At 36.7% G+C, this 20,032-nt stretch overlaps 1 protein-coding gene across 1 annotated transcript in view; it reads right to left on the bottom strand.

Annotated features, from left to right (window-relative positions):
• KCNK2 (potassium two pore domain channel subfamily K member 2) overlaps positions 1-20,032 on the bottom strand; it is a 166,231-nt gene that overhangs the window by 57,144 nt on the left and 89,055 nt on the right. Inside the window, exon 4 of the mRNA XM_082613764.1 lies at positions 12,660-12,799. Coding sequence (XP_082469890.1) covers positions 12,660-12,799 — 140 coding nt within the window. The remainder of the gene's footprint in view (positions 1-12,659; positions 12,800-20,032) is intronic.

Genomic DNA, 20,032 nt, shown 5'->3' with positions numbered 1-20,032 from the left:
TATTTTTTTTTTTTTCTTTTTGCGGTATGCGGGCCTCTCACTGTTGTGGCCTCTCCCGTTGCGGAGCACAGGCTCCGGATGCGCAGGCCCAGCGGCCATGGCTCACGGGCCCAGCCGCTCCGCGGCATATGGGATCCTCCCAGACCGGGGCACGAACCCGTATCCCCTGCATCGGCAGGCGGACCCTCAACCACTGCGCCACCAGGGAGGCCCAGAATTCTAGTTTATTTATCTATTTTATGTTAGTGTGTCAATCTTTCCTTGGATTCCTTTTCTTCCCCATTGTCTTTAGCCAGTCAGATCCATCATTTGTTTTCTTTTCTTACCTTTTAAAAAATATATTTATTTTATAGGTTCTATTGAACAGCCATAGAAAATTTTATTTATTATTGAATTTATTATTTTCATTTGAGTTTTTAAAATTAATTTTTATTGGAGTATAGTTGCTTTACAATGTTGTGTTAGTTTCTACTGTACAGCAAAATGCATCAGCTATACATATACATATATCTCCTCTTTTTTGGATTTCCTTCCCATTTAGGTTACCACAGTGCATTAGGTAGAGTTCCCTGTGCTATACAGCATGTTTTCATTAGTTATCTATTTTATACACAGTATTAATAGTGTATATATATCAATCTCTATCTCCCAATTCCTCCCACCCATCCCTTCCCCCTTGGTACCCATACATTTGTTCTCTACGACTATGTCTCTATTTCTGCTTTGCAAATAAGATCATCTGTACCATTTTTCTAGATTCCACATATATGCATTAATATACGATATTTGTTTTTCTCTTTCTGACTTCCTTCACTCTGTATGACACTCTCTAGGTCCATCCACATCTCTACAAATGACCCAATTTTGTTCCTTTTTATGGCTAAGTAATATTCCATTGTATATAGGTACCACATCTTCTTTATCCATTCCTCTGCTGATGGACATTCACTTCCATGTCTTGGCTATTGTAAATAGTGCTGCAATGAACATTGGGGTGCATGTGTCTTTTTGGATTATAGTTTTCTCTGGGTATATGCCCAGTAGTGGGATTGCTAGGTCATATGGTACTTCTATTTTTAGTTTTTTAAGGAACCTCATACTGTTTTCCATAGTGGCTATATCAGTTTACATTCCTACCAACAGTGCAAGAGGGTTCCCTTTTCTCCATACCCTCTCCAGCATTTATTATTTGTAGATTTTTTGATGATGGCCATTCTGACCAGTGTGAGGTGATACCTCATTGTAGTTTTGATTTGCATTTATCTAATAATAAGTGATGTTGAGCATCTTTTCATGTGTTTGTTGGTCATCTGTATGTCTTCTTTGGAGAAATGTCTATTTAGGTCTTCTGCCCATCTTTTGATTGGGTTGTCTGTTTTTTTGATATTGAGCTGCATGAGCTGTTTGTATATTATGGAGATTAATCCTATGTCAGTTGCTTCATTTGCAAATATTTTCTCCTATTCTGAGGGTTGTCTTTTCATCTTGTTTATCGATAATTTGGACCATCCTCTCTTCAAAACCTCAACGTCTTTGCCCTTCCATGAATCAGTTTCTTTGACTATATTATTTGCTTTCCAGTTCGTTAGAGTCTCTATGTCCACCCCCTTAAATGTGTTACTCTGGGTTCCACTGTTAGCTTTATTGTTGGCTTACTTTACAAATCTTCACTAGGTGAATTCATCTATACTCACAACTTCCATTGTCATGTATGTTGTGATGAGCACCCCCCCACCCCGCCACTCTCTCTCCAGCTCCCATCCTTCCTACATTCCAGGCTTGCATATCCAATTATCTACACTTGAATTAGCCACCTGGATATCCAACACAGCCCTCAATCACAATATGTCCAAAATGACATTCTCATTCCTTCTCTCAACTCAGAATCTCTCATTCTCCTGTGTTTTGTAATCCCATCCGAAGCTAGAATCATGAATGTCATCCTCTCTTTCTCTTTATTGCCCATGGCTAAAGGATTACCTATCTCTTCTATGCCCCAAATCATTTTGAAATCCGTACTTTCATCTCTAGCCCACTGCCACCATAGACTTCATTCTGTATTACCTGGATTCCTGCAATAAACTCTCCCAACTGATTTCCCAGCATCAGGCTTTGTTTCTAATCCATCTTCCTCACCGTTGACAAGATATTTCATTCCACTTCTTTAAAACTCTTCAATGGCTCCCTGAGGTTTTCAGAATAAAGCCTAAACTGTTTCAAAGGGCATATAAAGCCTTTCATATTAAAAGTACTTCTCCCATAAGAAATAATGATAATGTACTCTACTGTAACCTTTCCAGGGCTCAGGCTGCAACTGCTCTTTAATGCCCCATCTCCAGACAAGATAAAGAGCCATTAAGTCCCAGCTCTTTTCATTAAAGGGAGGCATTACCACCCTGAATGAAGTTCAGAGAAGAACAATTGCTCTCGCCAGGTCATCAGCAGGAGAAAACTATGTATCTCCATATTCTCAGGTCCCTGCACAATGCTGGGGCCAAATACAAGTTCCAGGGACAATCTTTCAAGGTTTCTAGGCACTAGAGCTTCCCAATCAAAGGGAGTTTTCTTAATATGATGTAAGGCCAACTTACTAAAGTGAGCATCTCCATTTGCATGAATACCTTCAGAGGCTAAAGAAATTATATTGGTAAAGAAGTGATGCTTGGCTATCCACTCATTGTGGTCAGCTGTAGTGCCACAGGCCTGAGAACACTGGGATGTTGATGTAGGGGCTGAGGTAGTGTTTGTCTCACATATGGACAGGAATATCCCAAACACTGTGGTACATGTACACTGATACAAGAACTATATAGAAATCACAGGTCTTTCAAACTCAAGGAATGTTAACAATACCAAAATGAACTATGTCTATACATAATAAGGATGCACCACTCCCTGTTTGTTTAGGAATTTACTTTCTGAATTCTGTGGTCACATCTTATTTTTATTCTACCTGCCTCAGATATCAGTAGTATTGTATTATTTAGAATACATAAATAATATTTATTTTCTAAATCAAAACATCATTTCCTCAGAAGAGGGTACATGGCTTCATAGAAAAAGATAATTAGTCATATCAATTCTTAATATTGAACATGTGTTATTCTCCATTAGAGCTTAAAAAATAATGACACAAATAAATGCTTTTACAGAAGCTCATATGTCTCCATGGAAAAATTATTGAGGTCATTATTCTTTTCCTTGAGGGATGCAGATCAACTCTAATTATATGTGACACTTCTGAAACTATGCAGTGTTGCTCCAGCTAACCCTTTCCTTTCAAATATTTCAGGTAGATTAGCTATACCAACATGTTTTATTTCAGCATGTTCATCAAAAACTATTCTTCTTACTCCAAAACATAATATTTTCATTGACATAAGTCTTCATTGGAAACAGAGTAGATTTTAACATGAAAAACAGAAATAAGGCCACATATGATTAGAGCTCTATGTTTACACTTAACCAATATCATTTAAGAAGATTAGTTTTTGAAAAAATAATGTCAGACTGGAACTTACTATTAGCCAGGATCTTTTCATTGGGGGAAATCTTGTGTTTTTGTATCATCACTTGGAAATTTGATACTATATATTATTTTGTATTTGTTATATTTTGTACTAGTTACACTTTTAATAGTGAGAACTCCAAGTTATCAAAAAAATTTAGCATTTTTATGGAATTGAGAACTAGAAATATTCTTGTTGCTTCTGAACATTCAGGTAGTTTTTAAAAGTTAGAGTATCTGGAATGGTTTAGGTACAAAAGGTAAGGAATATATTGTGAACAGTCACCCACCATGGTTCATGTGTGTAAAGATGACAACTAGAATGTATTTAGTTGATTTTATTTAATTATGTCCTTTAGTAAGTTATTTCAAGACTAAAATTATCGAATAATTTTTCCCACTGCTGTAGAAATGTTAGTAGAATTTCATTTATAAAAATTTTGGCCTTATTAATCTATAGATAAATTATAAATTGTCTTTCCCTTTCTTTCTTCACGTTCTCTGTTGAATTTGTGACCCAATTTTGTCATTTCCCTGAACTGCATTATAAATTAGAAAATGCACATCTGCTCAAAGTGACAGTTCCATTGTAACTGGCTCAACTGTCCGGAGCAGCTGCAGCTCCAGAGGGTTCCCATAAACTTGCTCAGGGCCTTTACTCAAATGAGCTTTGCCCAGGTGCAGTCACCAGAAAGTACATGTCACACACACAAAAGGCTAGGGAGGACACAGCCGCCAAAGTATCCAGCACAGCGTCTCTATGCTGGGAATGCTAATCCAACATGTTAGGTGCAAGACTTCCGCACACGGCTTCTACAGACAAGTGAAACTAGACTAAGCACAAAAGAAGGTAGACCTTATAACCTAGATTACATTGTATTTTTCCCAGGGGCCCTGGGGGCTTTGCCAGCAACACCATGGATGCCATGGATTTTCTTCTTTCTCACTGCCCTTGACTCAGAACAGGGGAACTGGAACACCATAATGACATCTACTGTCACAGCATCTTCCTCTGGACTATGACACACAAGAGAAAGCCATGTGGCTGACAGGGTCTTGGTGTTCCAGCCGGGTGTGAGGCCTGTGTGTTGGAGGTGAGAGAGCCGAGTTCAGGACACTGATCCACCAGAGACCTCCCAGCTCCAAGTAATATCAAATGGCAAAAGCTCTCCCAGAGATCTCCATCTCAATGCTAAGACCCAGCTCCACTAAACGACCAGCAAGCTACAGTGCTGGATACCCTAAGCCAAACAACTAGCAAGACAGGAACACAACCCATCCATTAGCAGAGAGGCTGCCTAAAATCATAATAAGGTCACAGACATGCCAACACACACCACCGGATGCAGTCCTGCCCACCGGAAAGACAAGATCCAGCATCATCCACCAGAACACAGGCACTAGTCCCATTGAACAGGAAACCTACACAACCCACTAAACCAACCTTAGGCACTGGGGGCAGACAGCAAAAACAATGGGAACTACAAACCTGCAGCCTGCAAAAAGGTGACCCCAAACACAGTAAGTTAAGCAAAATGAGAAGACAGAGAAACACACAGCAGATGAAGGAGCAAGGTAAAAACCCAACAGACCAAACAAATGAAGAGGAAATAGGCAGTCTACCTGAAAAAGAATTCAGAGTAATGATAGTAAAGATGATCCAAAATCTTGGAAATAGAATGGAGAAAATACAAGACACATTTAACAAGGACCTAGAAGAACTAAAGAGCAAACAAACAAAGATGAACAACACAATAAATGAAATTTAGAATTCTCTAGAAGGATTCAATAGCAGAATAACTGAGGCAGAAGAACCGATAAGTGACCTGGAAGACAAAATAGTGGAAATAACTACTGCAGAGCAGAAAAAAGAAAAAAGAATGAAAAGAATTGAGGACAGTCTTAGAGACCTCTGGGACAACATTAAACACACCAACATTCGAATTATAGGGGTCCCAGAAAAAGAAGAGAAAAAGAAAGGGACAGAGAAAGTATCTGAAGAGATTATAGTTGAAAATTTCTCTAATATGGGAAAGGAAAAGGTCAATCAAGTCCAGGAAGCACAAGAGAGACCATACAGGATAAATTCAAGGAGAAACATGCCACATATTATTCAAGCTATCAAAAATTAAACACAAAGAAAAAATATTAAAAGAAGCAAGGGAAAAACAACAAATAACATACAAGGAATCCCCATAAGGTTAACAGCTCATCCTTCAGCAGAAACTCTGCAAGCCAAAAAGGAGTAGCAAGATGTATTTAAAGTGACGAAAGGGAAAAACCTACAACCAAGATTACTCTACCCAGCAAGCAATTCATTCAGATTTGACAAAGAAATTAAAACCTTTCAGACAAGCAAAAGGTAAGAGAATTCAGCACCACCAAACCAGCTTTACAACAAATGCTAAAGGAACCTCTCTAGGCAGGAAACACAAGAGAAGGAAAACACCTACAAGAACAAACCCAAAACAATTAAGAAAATGGTAATAGGAACATATATATCAATAATTACCTTAAATGGAAATGGATTAAATGCTCCAACCAAAAGACAAAGACTGGCTGAATAGATATGAAAACAAGACATGTATATATGCTGTCTACAAGAGACCCACTTCAGACCTAGGGGCACATACAGACTGGAAGTGAGGGGACAGAAAAAGATATTCCATGCAAATGGAAATCAAAAGAAAGTGGGAGTAGCAATTCTCATACCAGACAAAATAGACTTTAAAACAAAGACTATTATAAGTGACGAAGAAGGACATTACATAATGATCAAGGGATCAATCCAAGAAGAAGATATAACAATTGTAAATATTTATGCACACAGCATAGAAGCACCTTAATACATAAGGCAAATGCTAACATCCCTAAAAGGGGAAATCGACAGTAACATAATCAGAGTAGGGGACTTTAACACCCCACTTTCACCAATGGACAGATCATCCAAAATGAAAATAAATAAGGAAACACAAGTATTAAATGATACGTTAAACAAGATTGACTTAATTGATATTTATAGGGCATTCCATCCAAAAACAATAGAATACACTTTCTTCTCAAGTGTTAATGGAAAATTCTCCAGGATAGATCATATCTTGGGTTACAAATCAAGCCCCAGTAAACTTAAGAAAATTGAAATCGTATCAAGTATCTTTTCTGACCACAACACTATGAGACGAGATATCAATTACAGGAAAAAATCTGTAAAAAATACAAACACATGGAGGCTAAACAACACACTACTTAATAAACAAGAGACCACTGAAGAAATCAAAGAGAAAATAAAAAAATACCTAGAAACAAATGACAATGAAAACATATGACCCAAAACCTATGGGACGCAGCAAAAGCAGTTCTAAGAGGGAAGTTTATAGCAATACAATCCTACCTCAAGAAACAAAAAACAACTCAAATAAACCACCTAACCATATACCTAAAACAATGAGAGAAAGAAGAATAAAAAATCCCCAAAGTTAGCAAAAGGAAAGAAATCATAAAGATCAGATCAGAAATAAATGAAAAAGAAATGAAGGAAACAATAGCAAACGTCAATAAAACTAAAAGCTGGCTCTTTGAGAAGGTAAACAAAATTCATAAACAATTAGCCAGACTCATCAAGAAAAAAAGGGAGAAGACTCCAATCAATAGAATTAGAAATGAAAAAGGAGAAGTAACAACTGACACTGCAGAAATACAAAGGATCATAAGAGATTACTACAAGCAACTATATGCCGATAAACTGGACAACGTGGAAGAAATGGACAAATTTTTAGAAAAGCACAACCTTCCGAGACTGAAGCAGGAAGGAACAGAAAATATTAATTGACCAATCACAAGCACTGAAATTGAGACTGTGATTAAAAATCTTCCAACAAACAGAAGCCCAGGACCAGATGGTTTCACAGGCGAATTCTATCAAACGTTTAGAGAAGAGCTAACAGCTATCCTTCTCAAACTCTTCCAAAATATAGCAGAGGGAGGAACACTCCCAAACTCATTCTATGAGGCCACCATCACCCTGATACCAAAACCAAACAAAGATGTCACAAAGAAAGAAAACTACAGGCCAATATCACTGATGAACACAGACGCAAAAATCCTCAACAAAATACTAGCAAAGAGAATCCAACAGCATATTAAAAGGATCATACACCATGATCAAGTGGGGTTTATCCCAGGAAGGCAAGGATTCATAAATATATGCAAATCAATCAATGTGATAAACAATATTAACAAATGAAGGAGAAAAACCATATGATCATCTCAATAGATGCAGAAAAAGCTTCTGACAAATTCAACACCCATTTATGATAAAAACCCTCCAGATAACAGGCATAGCGGGAACTTACCTCAACATAATAAAGGCCATATATGACAAACCCACAGCCAACATCGTTCTCAATGGTGAAAAACTGAAACCATTTCCTCTAAGATCAGAAACAAGACAAGGGTGTCCAGGCTCACCAGTATTATTCAACATAGTTTTGGAAGTTTTAGCAACAGCAATCAGAGAAGAAAAAGAAATAAAAGGAATGCAAATTGGAAAAGAAGAAGCAAAGCTGTCACTGTTTGAAGATAACATGATACTATACATAGAGAATCCTAAAGATGCTACCAGAAAACTACTAGAGTTAATCAATGAATTTGGTAAAGTAGCAGGATACAAAATTAATGCACAGAAATCTCTTGTATTCCTATGCACTAACGATGAAAAATCGGAAAGAGAAAATAAGGAAACACTCCCATTTACCACTGCAACAAAAAGAATAAAATGCCTAGGAATAAACCTACCTAAGGAGACAGAAACCTGTATGCAGAAAACTGTAAGACACTGATGAAAGAAATTAAAGATGATACAAACAGATGGAGAGATATACCATGTTCTAGGATTGGAAGAATCGACATTGTGAAAATGACTGTACCACCCAAAGCAATCTACAGGTTCAGTGCAATCCCTATCAAACTACCAAGGGCATTTTTCACAGAACTAGAACAAAATATTTCATAGTTTATATGGAAACACAAAAGACCCTGAATAACCAAAGCAATCTTAAGAAAAAAAAATGGAGCCAGAGGAATCAGGCTCCCTGATTTCAGACTCTATTACAAAGCTACAGTAATCAGGACAGTATGGTACTGGCACAAAAACAGAAATATAGATCAATCGAACAGTATAGAAAGCCCAGAGATAAACTCATGCACATATGGTCACCTTATCTTTGACAAAGGAGGCAAGAATATACAGTGGAGAAAAGACAGCCTCTTCAATAAGTGAAGCTGGGGAAACTAGATAGCTACATGTAAAAGAATGAAATTAGAACACTCCCTAACACCATACACAAAAATAAACTCAAAATGGATTAAAGACCTAAATGTAAGGCCGGACAGTATAAAACTCTTAGAGGAAAACATAGGCAGAACACTCCATTACATAAATCACAGCAAGACTGTTTTTGACCCACCTCCTACAGAAATGGAAATAAAAACAAAAAGAAACAAATGGGACCTAATGAAACTCCAAAGCTTTTACACAGCAAAGGAAACCATAAGCAAGACGAAAAGACAACCCTCAGAATGGGAGAAAATATTTGCAAATGAAGCAACTGACAAGGGATTAATCTCCAAAATTCACAAGCAGCTCATGCAGCTTAATATCAAAAAAACAGACAACCCAATCCAAAAATGGGCAGAAGACCTAAATAGACATTTCTACAAAGAAGATAAACAGATTGCCAAGAAACACATGAAAGGACGCTCAACATCACTAATCATTAGAGAAATGCAAATCAAAACTACAATGAGGTATCACCTCGCACTGGTCAGAATGGCCATCATCAAAAAACGTACAAACAAAAAATGCTGGAGAGAGTGTGGAAAAAAGGGAACCCTCTTGCACTGTTGGTGGGAATGTAAACTGATACAGCCACTATAGAGAAGAGTATGGAGGTTTCTTAAATAACTAAAATTAGAAGTACCATATGACCCAGCAATCCCACTACTGGGCATATACCCTGAGAAAACCATAATTCAAAAAGGGTCGTGTATCACAATGTTTATTGCAGCTCTGTTTACAATAGCCAGGACATGGAAGCAACCTAAGTGTCCAGCGACAGATGAATGGATAAAGGAGATGTGGCACATACATGCAATGGAATATTACTCAGCCATAAAAAGAAACAAAATTGAGTTATTTGTTGTGAGGCAGATGGACCTAGAGACTGTCATACAGAGTGAAGTAAGTCAGAAAGAGAAAAATAAATACCATATTCTAACACATATATATGGAATCTAAAAAAAAAAAAAGGTTCTGAAGAACCTAGGGGCAGAACCGGAATAAAGACGCAGACGTAGAGAATGGACTTGAGGACATGGGAAGGGGGAAGGGTAAGCTGGGATGAAGTGAGATAGTGGCATGGACATATATACACTACCAAATGTAAAATAGATAGCTAGTGGGAAGCAGCCACATAGCACAGGGAGATCAGCTTGGTGCTTTGTGACCACCTAGAGGGGTGGGATAGGGATGGTGGGAGGGAGTCACAAGAGGAACGGTATATGGGGATATATGTATATGCATAGCTGATTCACTTTGTTATACAGCAGAAACTAACACACCTTTTTAAAGCAATTATAGTCGGATAAAATGTTAAAAAAAAAAAAAAAAGGGCTAGGGAGAAGCCGAAAGACTTATGTTAGGAAAAAAGAATAGCTTTCTACTTTTCAGTGTTGAAAACACAATGATACATCTCATATTTGGCTGAGAATCATGAAGATCACTCATAAGTAGGCAAACAAACTTGTCTTTCTTATTAAATAAGCCAGTTAATGTAGAAGTTAAAATTTTTGAAAGGATTCTATTATAGCCTGAATTGGGTCCTCCAGCAAGTCATATGTTGACGCCCTAATCCCCATTATGACTTTAGTTGGAGATAGAGCCTTTAAGGAGATAATTAAGGTTAAATGAGGTCATAAGGGTCAAGCCCTAATCCAATAGGACTGGTGTCCCTATATGAGGAAGGGCCTAGAGCCCCCCCTCTCTCCAGGCACATGTGCAGATACAAGACCCTGTGAAGACACAGCAAGAAGGCACCATCTACAAGCCAAAGAGAGAGACCTCATCAGAAACCAGTGCCTTAATCTGGCACTTCCAGCTTCCTGAATTGTGAGAAAATAAATTTCTGTTGTTTAAGCCACACAGTCTGTGGTATTTTGTTATGGCAGTCCAAGCAGACAGATATTATCTCACTACTCTGGAAAAAATGTGCTAGTGCTTTGTACGAGCTAATCCTATCAAAAAAGCACTGGTTTTTAACAATACAAGTTTTTAAACTTTAATCAAATATATCAATGGCATAAAGATAAAATTTCCCCCTGTTCTATATATGCCTTGGTCGCTTTCCAACTTTTGGACTGTGATCCATAATAATATTAGTATATATATGCACATATGTATGTAATATATATTTATTGTATATATGTGGGTGGAAATATATATATATATATTTCCAAAAAACAACTTTTTAAACTATCTAACAGGGATGTGCTCTGTTCAGTTCTATTTTACTTTAAAAAAAATGGTCTGTGTGTGTTCTTAAAATGCATTTCAATGCCAGTTTATGACTGGAAGTTTGAGAAGTTCCCTTTTTCGCTATGTTATCCAGAATATTTCCTAGTTACAATTTCCTTTGTTCCCCTTAGCATCTCAAGACCCTTAAAAGTATACTGAAGTTAAAATAACCATAATTCTCTCCCTCCGCTACCTCATTCTCTCCCTGTCTCTGTCACACACACACACACACACACACACACACACACACACACACACACACACAATATGAGCCTAACTAAGACTGGGGCAAATCAGTTGAAGTCCTATTCAAAGCTGTACTTTTCACATGATTTAAACTAGAATGTCAAGCATATTGTCTTGCTGATTTGTTTATAATAATGTTTTTGGTTTTATGGTATAACTAAGATATAGATTAATATACACAACCTGAATATATGAATTACTAGTTGAGAAATAGGGTATTCATGAAGAGAAATGTTGGATAACTTATGCTCCTAATTACCATAGGCATCTTGGGTATTAATAAGAAATTATATGGCTTGATGTGTTTCAAAGCAAATATTTGTTTGTAGAGAGAAATTAATTTTATCATTTCCTATCTTATTCTATTTCTTTTGGGTGTATGTTTAAAGAATCATGCTTGTTGTATCAATCAAAGATTTTGACACTGATGTCTCTTGGTGTATGAATGCCAGATAATGAAATGGAGGGATAATTAAAGGAAGACAGTGGGTACTATAGTTTCAGGTCTTACAGATTTGTTGTGCTCTGAAAAAATGAGTAAAGTTGGCTAAGACCCAGAAGCAAAAAACACAGAAATCATAATAAAACACTACTTTGTCACACTCAAACTAAAAGTACTTCTGGACCCTTCAATATAAAATCAAAAGTTAATTTCTAAACTATAAAAAATTTCAAAATCAAGATTTAAATTTCAAACTTTCCAAACTTTCATGAGTCAAAATTCTAATGGTCATTTCTGTATATACAGTTGCACAAAATAGATAACAAGACATCTTTTTGAACAGCTGAAGTCAGTACACAGGGAAATTGGTCATAATGCAAAGTAGCTTTGGGGAATACATGTGTGTGTATACTTGTGCACTTGCACACACTTATACAGACCTAAGAAAAAGGGAAATAACTGAATACAATAAAAATTCAATATTATATAATACATTCACTTTTTCATGCTACTGGTATCTTGACACATATTTCCTATTGTCTCTTTATGGAATAAAAGTTACTCTGTGTCCTTGAGGAAATAAAGAAATAAAAGAAAAAAAGAAAAAGAAAGAATGAAGAAAATGTTTTTAATTGCATCTTTTTTCATTACAAATTACCCTCAGCACCAAGATATCATCTGGCATGTAGAGATACTTAGTAAGCTTTGGTTAAATCAATAAATTATACCTCATATGATTGATAGCCTCACACAGCAAATTCACACCAAACAAACATTAAAATTTTTAAGTAATGTTTAAATATTTTAAAAAATAAATGTTAAAAAAAACGTTTAAAAATAACCTTACTGAATTAGCTAAATAACATTGTTTTTGCACACTTCTTATTTCTTACCTCTTCTTTTGTCTTTTTTGATATCACTCGGAGCCAGTCTCCAATCATGCTCAGGACAGCAGCAAAGTAAGCAAGCCCTACAAGGATCCAAAACCATACGACAGGCTTATAGAAGTCTAGATATTCAATATCTGATCCACCTGTGAGAGAAAAACAAAGTAGGACAAAATAACTTCATATTCATAAAAGTAAACAACATAGATTCCTGCTAAAATTATCAACTAAATTTTGGTTTTCTAAACACAGAAATCGTCTTGTCAGTTGATCCATGTTATTTTGTTCATATGGAATTTCTTGTTTTCACTCAATTAATCCTTATCTATTTTTCAAGAACCAGTTAATTCTTTTTTAAATTGAAGTACAGTTGATTTACAATATTTTATTAGTTTCAGGTCTTAGGAAGTTCTTAATAAGACCTTTCATTACTTCTCCAGATAATAACACTTTTTCCTTGTTCCCATGTTTCTTTTTTGTTTATTATAATTGATCTCAACTAGTGTAGCACTTAATTATTCCATGCGTATTAGTTTCTCTTTCCACCTCTATTGCAACAAATGGGAAACAGAGATGCTACTTTTTTGGCATGCATTTAACTTTGTATCTTTATCTTATTGCCCATCAATTCATGCTAACCAATCAATACATGCAAACCAATCAATTCGAAGTCAACTTGGACAGGAAGTAGTTCTTATTTTAAAACATCAATACAATGGATAACAAATGCCAGAGACAATGCCTTGGTGGGTCTACTTTGAATAAATAGTAACTTGCAGGTGATACTGCCATTCATTATTCGCTGACTTTTCAGAGGAATTCCCATGTTTGTCATAAATTTAAATCCCTAGCTCTCAAGAAAAAATTGGCAAAGGAGTTCTTTTGCTTTAATCTATGCTACTTCTCCATTCATTTGGTATAGTAACTGTACCTATGAGAATCTGAATACATTTCAATACATCCCAACTTTAGCACATATTAATAGGGCACTTAAATTAAGTTTCAAACACTGAAACAGTTATGGGTTTTTTTCACAATAGAAGAAAGCATGTCTCTCTCTTGAGAAATTCATAATTTAGCCTGAGAAACCCTCACATAGACAATTAACCACAATGGGGTATATCAAGTGATAGGTAAAAAGAAGAAAAAGTACTATGAGAGGACACAGAAGAAATGATTTTTATTTCTGGAAGGGTGAAAATGAGAAGACAGAAGGTGAATCTTAAATAATGAGTATCAAAACAGAAAAGTTCGGTGTGAAAATATCTGATATATTCAAAGGACTGTTAGTATCGACTAAAGCTACATTTGGAAGGGGGTCAAGGGAGCAGACAAGTAGAAGAGGAGAATCTAGAAAAAATAAGTTGTATCAGGTTGTAAAGACTTGCTCCTAAAGTAATGGGGAGTAGGTAAAAGTTTATAGGCAGATTCATGTTTGACTATATGCACAGAAAGATCTGGTGGCAGAGAGAGGAGGATTGACAGAGAAGCCCCATGAGAAACTTTGTTCTAAACTAGCTAAGCAATGATTGTGCCTGAGTTAGACTGGGATGGAAAGAAGAGATATTTGAGGCAGAATTTCAGGGATTGACGACCAGAGAGTTGGTGTGATAAGTGAAAGGAAGGGTATAGGATGACCAGAGACCACAGACCCTCATTGGGAGATGGTACCAGCAACTGAACAGGAAACACAGGGGAAGGAACAGTGACAATAAAAGGAAAAGTCATTCAAACTGGGACATAATAAATTTGAAGTGCTTGAGGTACCAACAGGCAAGATAGCCAGCAGGATCCTTAAATATTAATCTAACACTTAATAGGGCAGAGCAGGAGATAAAGATTTTAGGATCAACAGCACAGAGACTAGGGCTGCTTAAACAGGGGTGATGGACATACTCAATTCACAAAATTTAACCTGTACCTTCAGAAGAACAGCTAATAAACAGCAAATACACATTAAAAATCAAATATAAAATTTTCAATATAACATTACTCTCTAATTATAAATTAGACCGTGAGTTGCCCACAGTGACATTTTCAAATTACTAAAGGGTCAGAGTAAAAAGAGAACCTTTTTCTATCAGGCAAATAATATGAACAGATACAAGGTCAGCTTTCTTTTGGGACAAAGAATAATTTTCAAGATTCAGTTTATAAAGTCAATAATATTACCCTCAAAATATTGTAAAAATTTTTACCTTGTGCAGCATTTATTAAAATGTAATTTCTGGGAAGAACTACAAAGGCTAAATGCATACTGTGATGGTTAACACTTGGCCCATGGGGGATGCAGCTCTACAAATTCACAAAGTGACTTAAGAAATATGTGTGGAAATTTGTTATATGATAGGCTCACTAGCGAATTCCATTTTTAAAATGTTTCCATTTCAATGAAACCAGAATGACATTTTTTCCCAAGTACTTTCTCTTTCAAAACCAGAAAATCCTCATCCAAATAGTTGTGACTCACTTAACACATAAGTTCACCAAAATGTTGATTTTAGAAGTTAGTTCATGCTCAAGATGACTTTTTATAAGTCTTCTTTCTTATAAACAGGATGTCACAGTTTGAAAAGAGTAAATTAACTTAATCACAAAAAGGTCTATATTTGGGTAAAATGTTCATCCCACAAGTTTTAGTGGATTCTAAGCCTGGGGAAGGGTGGGAAGGGGGATGTTTTCCCATTCTTAATTGCCACTCTTAAGATGAAATACTGGCAGTCAAGTGATCCAGGAAAAGGTAATGTATATAAATAGAAGTATTATCCAACAACTCACAAATTCTTTTCACTTTCTGATATCTAAGATTTATGAATTAATTTTCACATTATTCATTTGATTCAAGAGTCTTAACCAAATTAAAATATCTGTAATGTTAAAATAACTTACTAAAAAGTTATTAGTCTTATTTTTAAATTAGGAAATATTTTTTTAAGGTATTGGTTATTATAAGCATTACTCTTAGTCTAGCACATTCAAGAAACCTGTGCATGGGTCCTCTTACTTGTTAAAAACCTAGGGCAATTTCTCTGTCCTGGATTCCCTCCCTATGTGCCCCCTAACCCCATACCAGGCTTTACACTCATTGCAGCTGATTTACAAAATATTCAAACTCTGATGGAGAGAGAAGAGTGAAAGCTAAGACTTACCAATGGCCTACCTAAATGAAATCATGCCATCCTAAAGCCCTAAGGGGGTAGGTATTGAGGGGAGTTGTATTCCTACTCCTATTTCCACTGATTTAGGACAAGACTATTAGCAAGACCATTTGGTCAGAGAGTTAAGCCATATCTCCAGCTGCCTTTATCAGATGCCTTTTAAGCTGACATTTCAATGGCCATCATTCTTACAGCCCGTTCAGAACTCATGGGTGAAAGACTGGTACTGGCTCCCTGAAATCCCAATAGTAAATATCCCCATTTTACAATAGAAAAACCATACTCTCAGTAGGTAAAATAACAGTGGTCAGGTTACACAGGAAAGAGGGCATTAGAGCTAGAATTCAAAGCCAGGCCTGCCTAGCTTCAGATCACAGGCTCTTTTCATTGAACCAGGCTGTCTATGTCATCTATGATCTCTGCTGATGTCCTTCCCATCATTTATCCACTATCCAGTTTTTGTCCATACTGTATGGTAGACACTTAGCTAGGGCTGGAAACACTAAGTCAAACAAAGTGTTCCTCTTCCCCTCAAGGTTCCTACCTAGAAATCAGGTGGGTCTGAAGGTCAGCACTGTTTTGCCAGGAGCCTCCTTACCTTGCTTATGTCCTTATTCCAACAGTTTCCAGAAGTTGGCCCTATTCTGCTGTATAGAACTTGAATACACAATGCACTCTCCTCCTTAAATTTAATTTTCTTTCTCTTGATACTGCTGAACCACAGAATATAAAGAAAAAAAGATATAACCTGGATTTAAAGAATCATCTAGCCATTTTGGACTAAACTTACCAACTCCATGCCCCTCTTCTGGTTTTCTAAAATGTGTATTATAGAATACACATATACACAAATGTGTATACACATACAACTTTGTTCTAAAGAAAATAAAGGTCACTTCTTTACATGGGTCTGTATTTTAGTTTAGATATCAAATATGGATTTCAACTTTTTTTGGTTTGTTTGACTTTCTTTTTATTAATGAAAGCTATTCTGTCTTAATGTGATGGGGAAAAACATATTTTGCTTTAGTATATTTTTCTTTTTTCATAGTAAAGCAATTTAACTGAATGAAGTGTTGTTTTTTTTAACATCTTTATTGGACTATAATTGCTTTACAATGGTGTGTTAGTTTCTGCTTTATAACAAAGTGAATCAGCTATACATATACATATACCCCCATATCTCTTCCCTCTTGCATCTCCCTCTCTCCCACCCTCCCTATCCCACCCCTCTAGGTGGTCACAAAGCACCGAGCTGATCTCCCTGTGCTATGCGGCAGCTTCCCGCTAGCTATCTATTTTACGTTTGGTAGTGTATATATGTCCATGCCACTCTCTCACTTTGTCCCAGCTTACCCTTCCCCCTCCCCAGGTCCTCAAGTTCATTCTCTAGTAGGTCTGCGTCTTTATTCCTGTCCTGCCCCTAGGTTCTTCAGAACCTTTTTTTTTTTTTTTAGATTCCACATATATGTGTTAGCATACAGTATTTGTTTTTCTCTTTCTGACTTACTTCACTCTGTATGACAGTCTCTAGGTCCATCCACCTCATTACAAATAACTCAATTTTGTTTCTTTTTATGGCTGAGCAATATTCCATTGTATATATGTGCCACATCTCCTTTATCCATTCATCTGTCGATGGACACTTAGGTTGCTTCCATGTCCTGGCTATTGTGAATAGTGCTGCAGAAACTAACACAACACTGCAAAGCAATTATACTCCAATAAAGATGTTAAAAAAAAAAAAGAAGTAGTTGTCCACTTCCTGCTAGGTACTTGGTCTAGGATTAGGAAAACTGCCATTAGAAGAACGGCAGTCTCAATGATCATAAAGAAAGAAAGATCAACACATTGTCTTGCTCATCCTTTACAAGGATGGAAATCTATAGGATATAGGATGTACATTATTGTTACCCTTAGAAATTACCTTTAAGTCTCAATATAGAGTAATTCGGAGGCTTTTTCATTAAACTTAGTATAATTTACTGCCTGTCTCACTGACTTAACTGTCAATCACTAAATGTTTTCCTTGTCATTTTTTTCTCCACGTGCTTCTACAATTCTTCTATATATCCATTCTGAATCCTAGAAGTTAAATAACTTCTTGGTTTGCCCACAGTCCCTAGGACTTCTGAACAGTTTGGGTCAAATCCCATTTAATTAATTACACAGATAACTCTCAGTTCTCTGATGAGTTCTCTGAGAGTCACCAGCTGAATCAGGGGGTGACCAGATGCCTTGCAGAATTTTCCCGTATTAACACAGAACCACCAAGAAGAGAAGACAATTTCTTATGTAATTGTTACTCTTGGATTTCAAACATTCTGTCCCATAGGAACAGGAACTAGAGCAATCATTATCACTAAGTGCTAAGCACAGTATGTATTATAAAATATGTGCTCACTAAACAGAATGAATGAATATATGAATGATGAATATAAGACATCTCCCTAACAGTCACATAAACCCTCTCTTTTCTTCTTTTTTTTTTTTTTTTTTTTTTTTTGGCATTACGCGGGCCTCTCACTGTTGTGGCCTCTCCCGTTGCGGAGCACAGGCTCTGGACGCGCAGGCCCAGCGGCCATGGCTCACGGGCCCAGCCGCTCCGCGGCATGTGGGATCCTCCCGGACAGGGGCACGAACCCGCGTCCCCTGCATCGGCAGGCGGACTCTCAACCACTGCGCCACCAGGGAAGCCCCATCCCCTCTCTTTTCAATCAAAGCAATTTTTCTGAGCCATTGTGGTGGTGGTGGTACTGACTGTTCTTCAGTTGACCTCACTTCTTTCTCATCAGGTAGTTTCCTTGTTATTTGTTAAATTCCTGGCAAATTTTTGCACAGTGTTCAGCTCAATAATAGCAATTTTAATACCTGGGCTTTGACATAGTTGCAAAATTTAGGCCACATCAGGAACTGTTTTCTCCAGGTGCTCTATAAAGACAAACTGTTTCGAACAAAAAAAACTTACCATGGTATTTCAATGGAGATTTATATGTTTTCATGATAAAATCTCCTTCCATTAAGCAAGCTCTGAGCACTCCATGACTAAATGAGTCATGGCTTTGGTTATAAGAGAAATAAATAGTTTGGTTACTAAAACTGCATTTCCATTAATGACTATGAAAACATAACTCCAAGAAAACTTAATTCCTTTTTTAAAATTTAGTTAGTTAGTTAGTTATTTTTGGCTGAGTTAGGTCTTTGTTGCTGCGTGCAGGCTTCCTCTAGTTGCGGCGAGGGGGGGCTACTCTTGGTTATGGTGCGCGGGCTTCTCACTGCGGTGGCTTCTCTTGTTGCAGAGCATGGGCTCTAGGTGTGCTGGCTTCAGTAGTTGTGGCTCGTGGGCTCTAGAGCGCAGGCTCAGTAGTTGTGGCGCATGGGCTTAGCTGCTCCACGGCATGTGGGATCCTCCCGGACCAAGGCTTGAACCCATGTCCCCTGCATTGGCAGGCGGATTCTTAACCACTGCACCACCAGGGAAACCCGAAAACTTAATTCTTAATATGAGATATACAAAAATGTTTTTTCTAAAGTCAAAAATGTGAAGATAAATGATTCTATAACTGTGAAAACCGTAAAAGTTTAGTAAACATACCAGAAGGGGAATTTTACCTGTACAAAGTCCCAAATTATATTTTCTATATAGAGGAGCATAAGGCATTAAGCATAAAGCCTGACTAACCCAGTAAGTATTCAAAATTACACGTGAGATGAAGAAAATTTCATTATTGAACTAAATATACTAAATTTCACTGATCGAAATTCCAAGAAGATATATTTGGATGGCAAAGTAAATTTATGCTCAGAAGGAAAATGTGTTTTCATAATATCAATCATAAGGGATTCTTACAATACATCCAAACTTTTGGCTAAAATTTTTGGTTTTTATTAAAAAAGTAGGTAATGTGAGAACACTGCTTTGTGAAACTAAATATTTGTATCTGGCTTCCACTCAATCATATTATCTCTTATGAACTAACCTGGTTTACAAAAAGGAGTGTTTCTAAAGACTTCTTTGGGCAGCTTCTAAACAATGACTCACTGTAATCCTAACAGTATATATATGTGTGTGTGTGTGTATATATATATATATATATATATATTATCCTTTTAATGTGTTGTTGGATTCTGTTTGCTAGTATTTTGTTGAGGATTTTTGCATCAATATTCATCAGTGATATTGGTCTGTAATTTTTTTTGTAGTATCTTTGTCTGGTTTTG

This window comes from Mesoplodon mirus (assembly GCF_964341445.2).
Source record: "Mesoplodon mirus genome assembly, chromosome: 3".
Classification (NCBI taxonomy): Eukaryota; Metazoa; Chordata; class Mammalia; order Artiodactyla; family Ziphiidae; genus Mesoplodon; species Mesoplodon mirus.
This window is presented reverse-complemented; position numbering and strand designations above follow the sequence as displayed.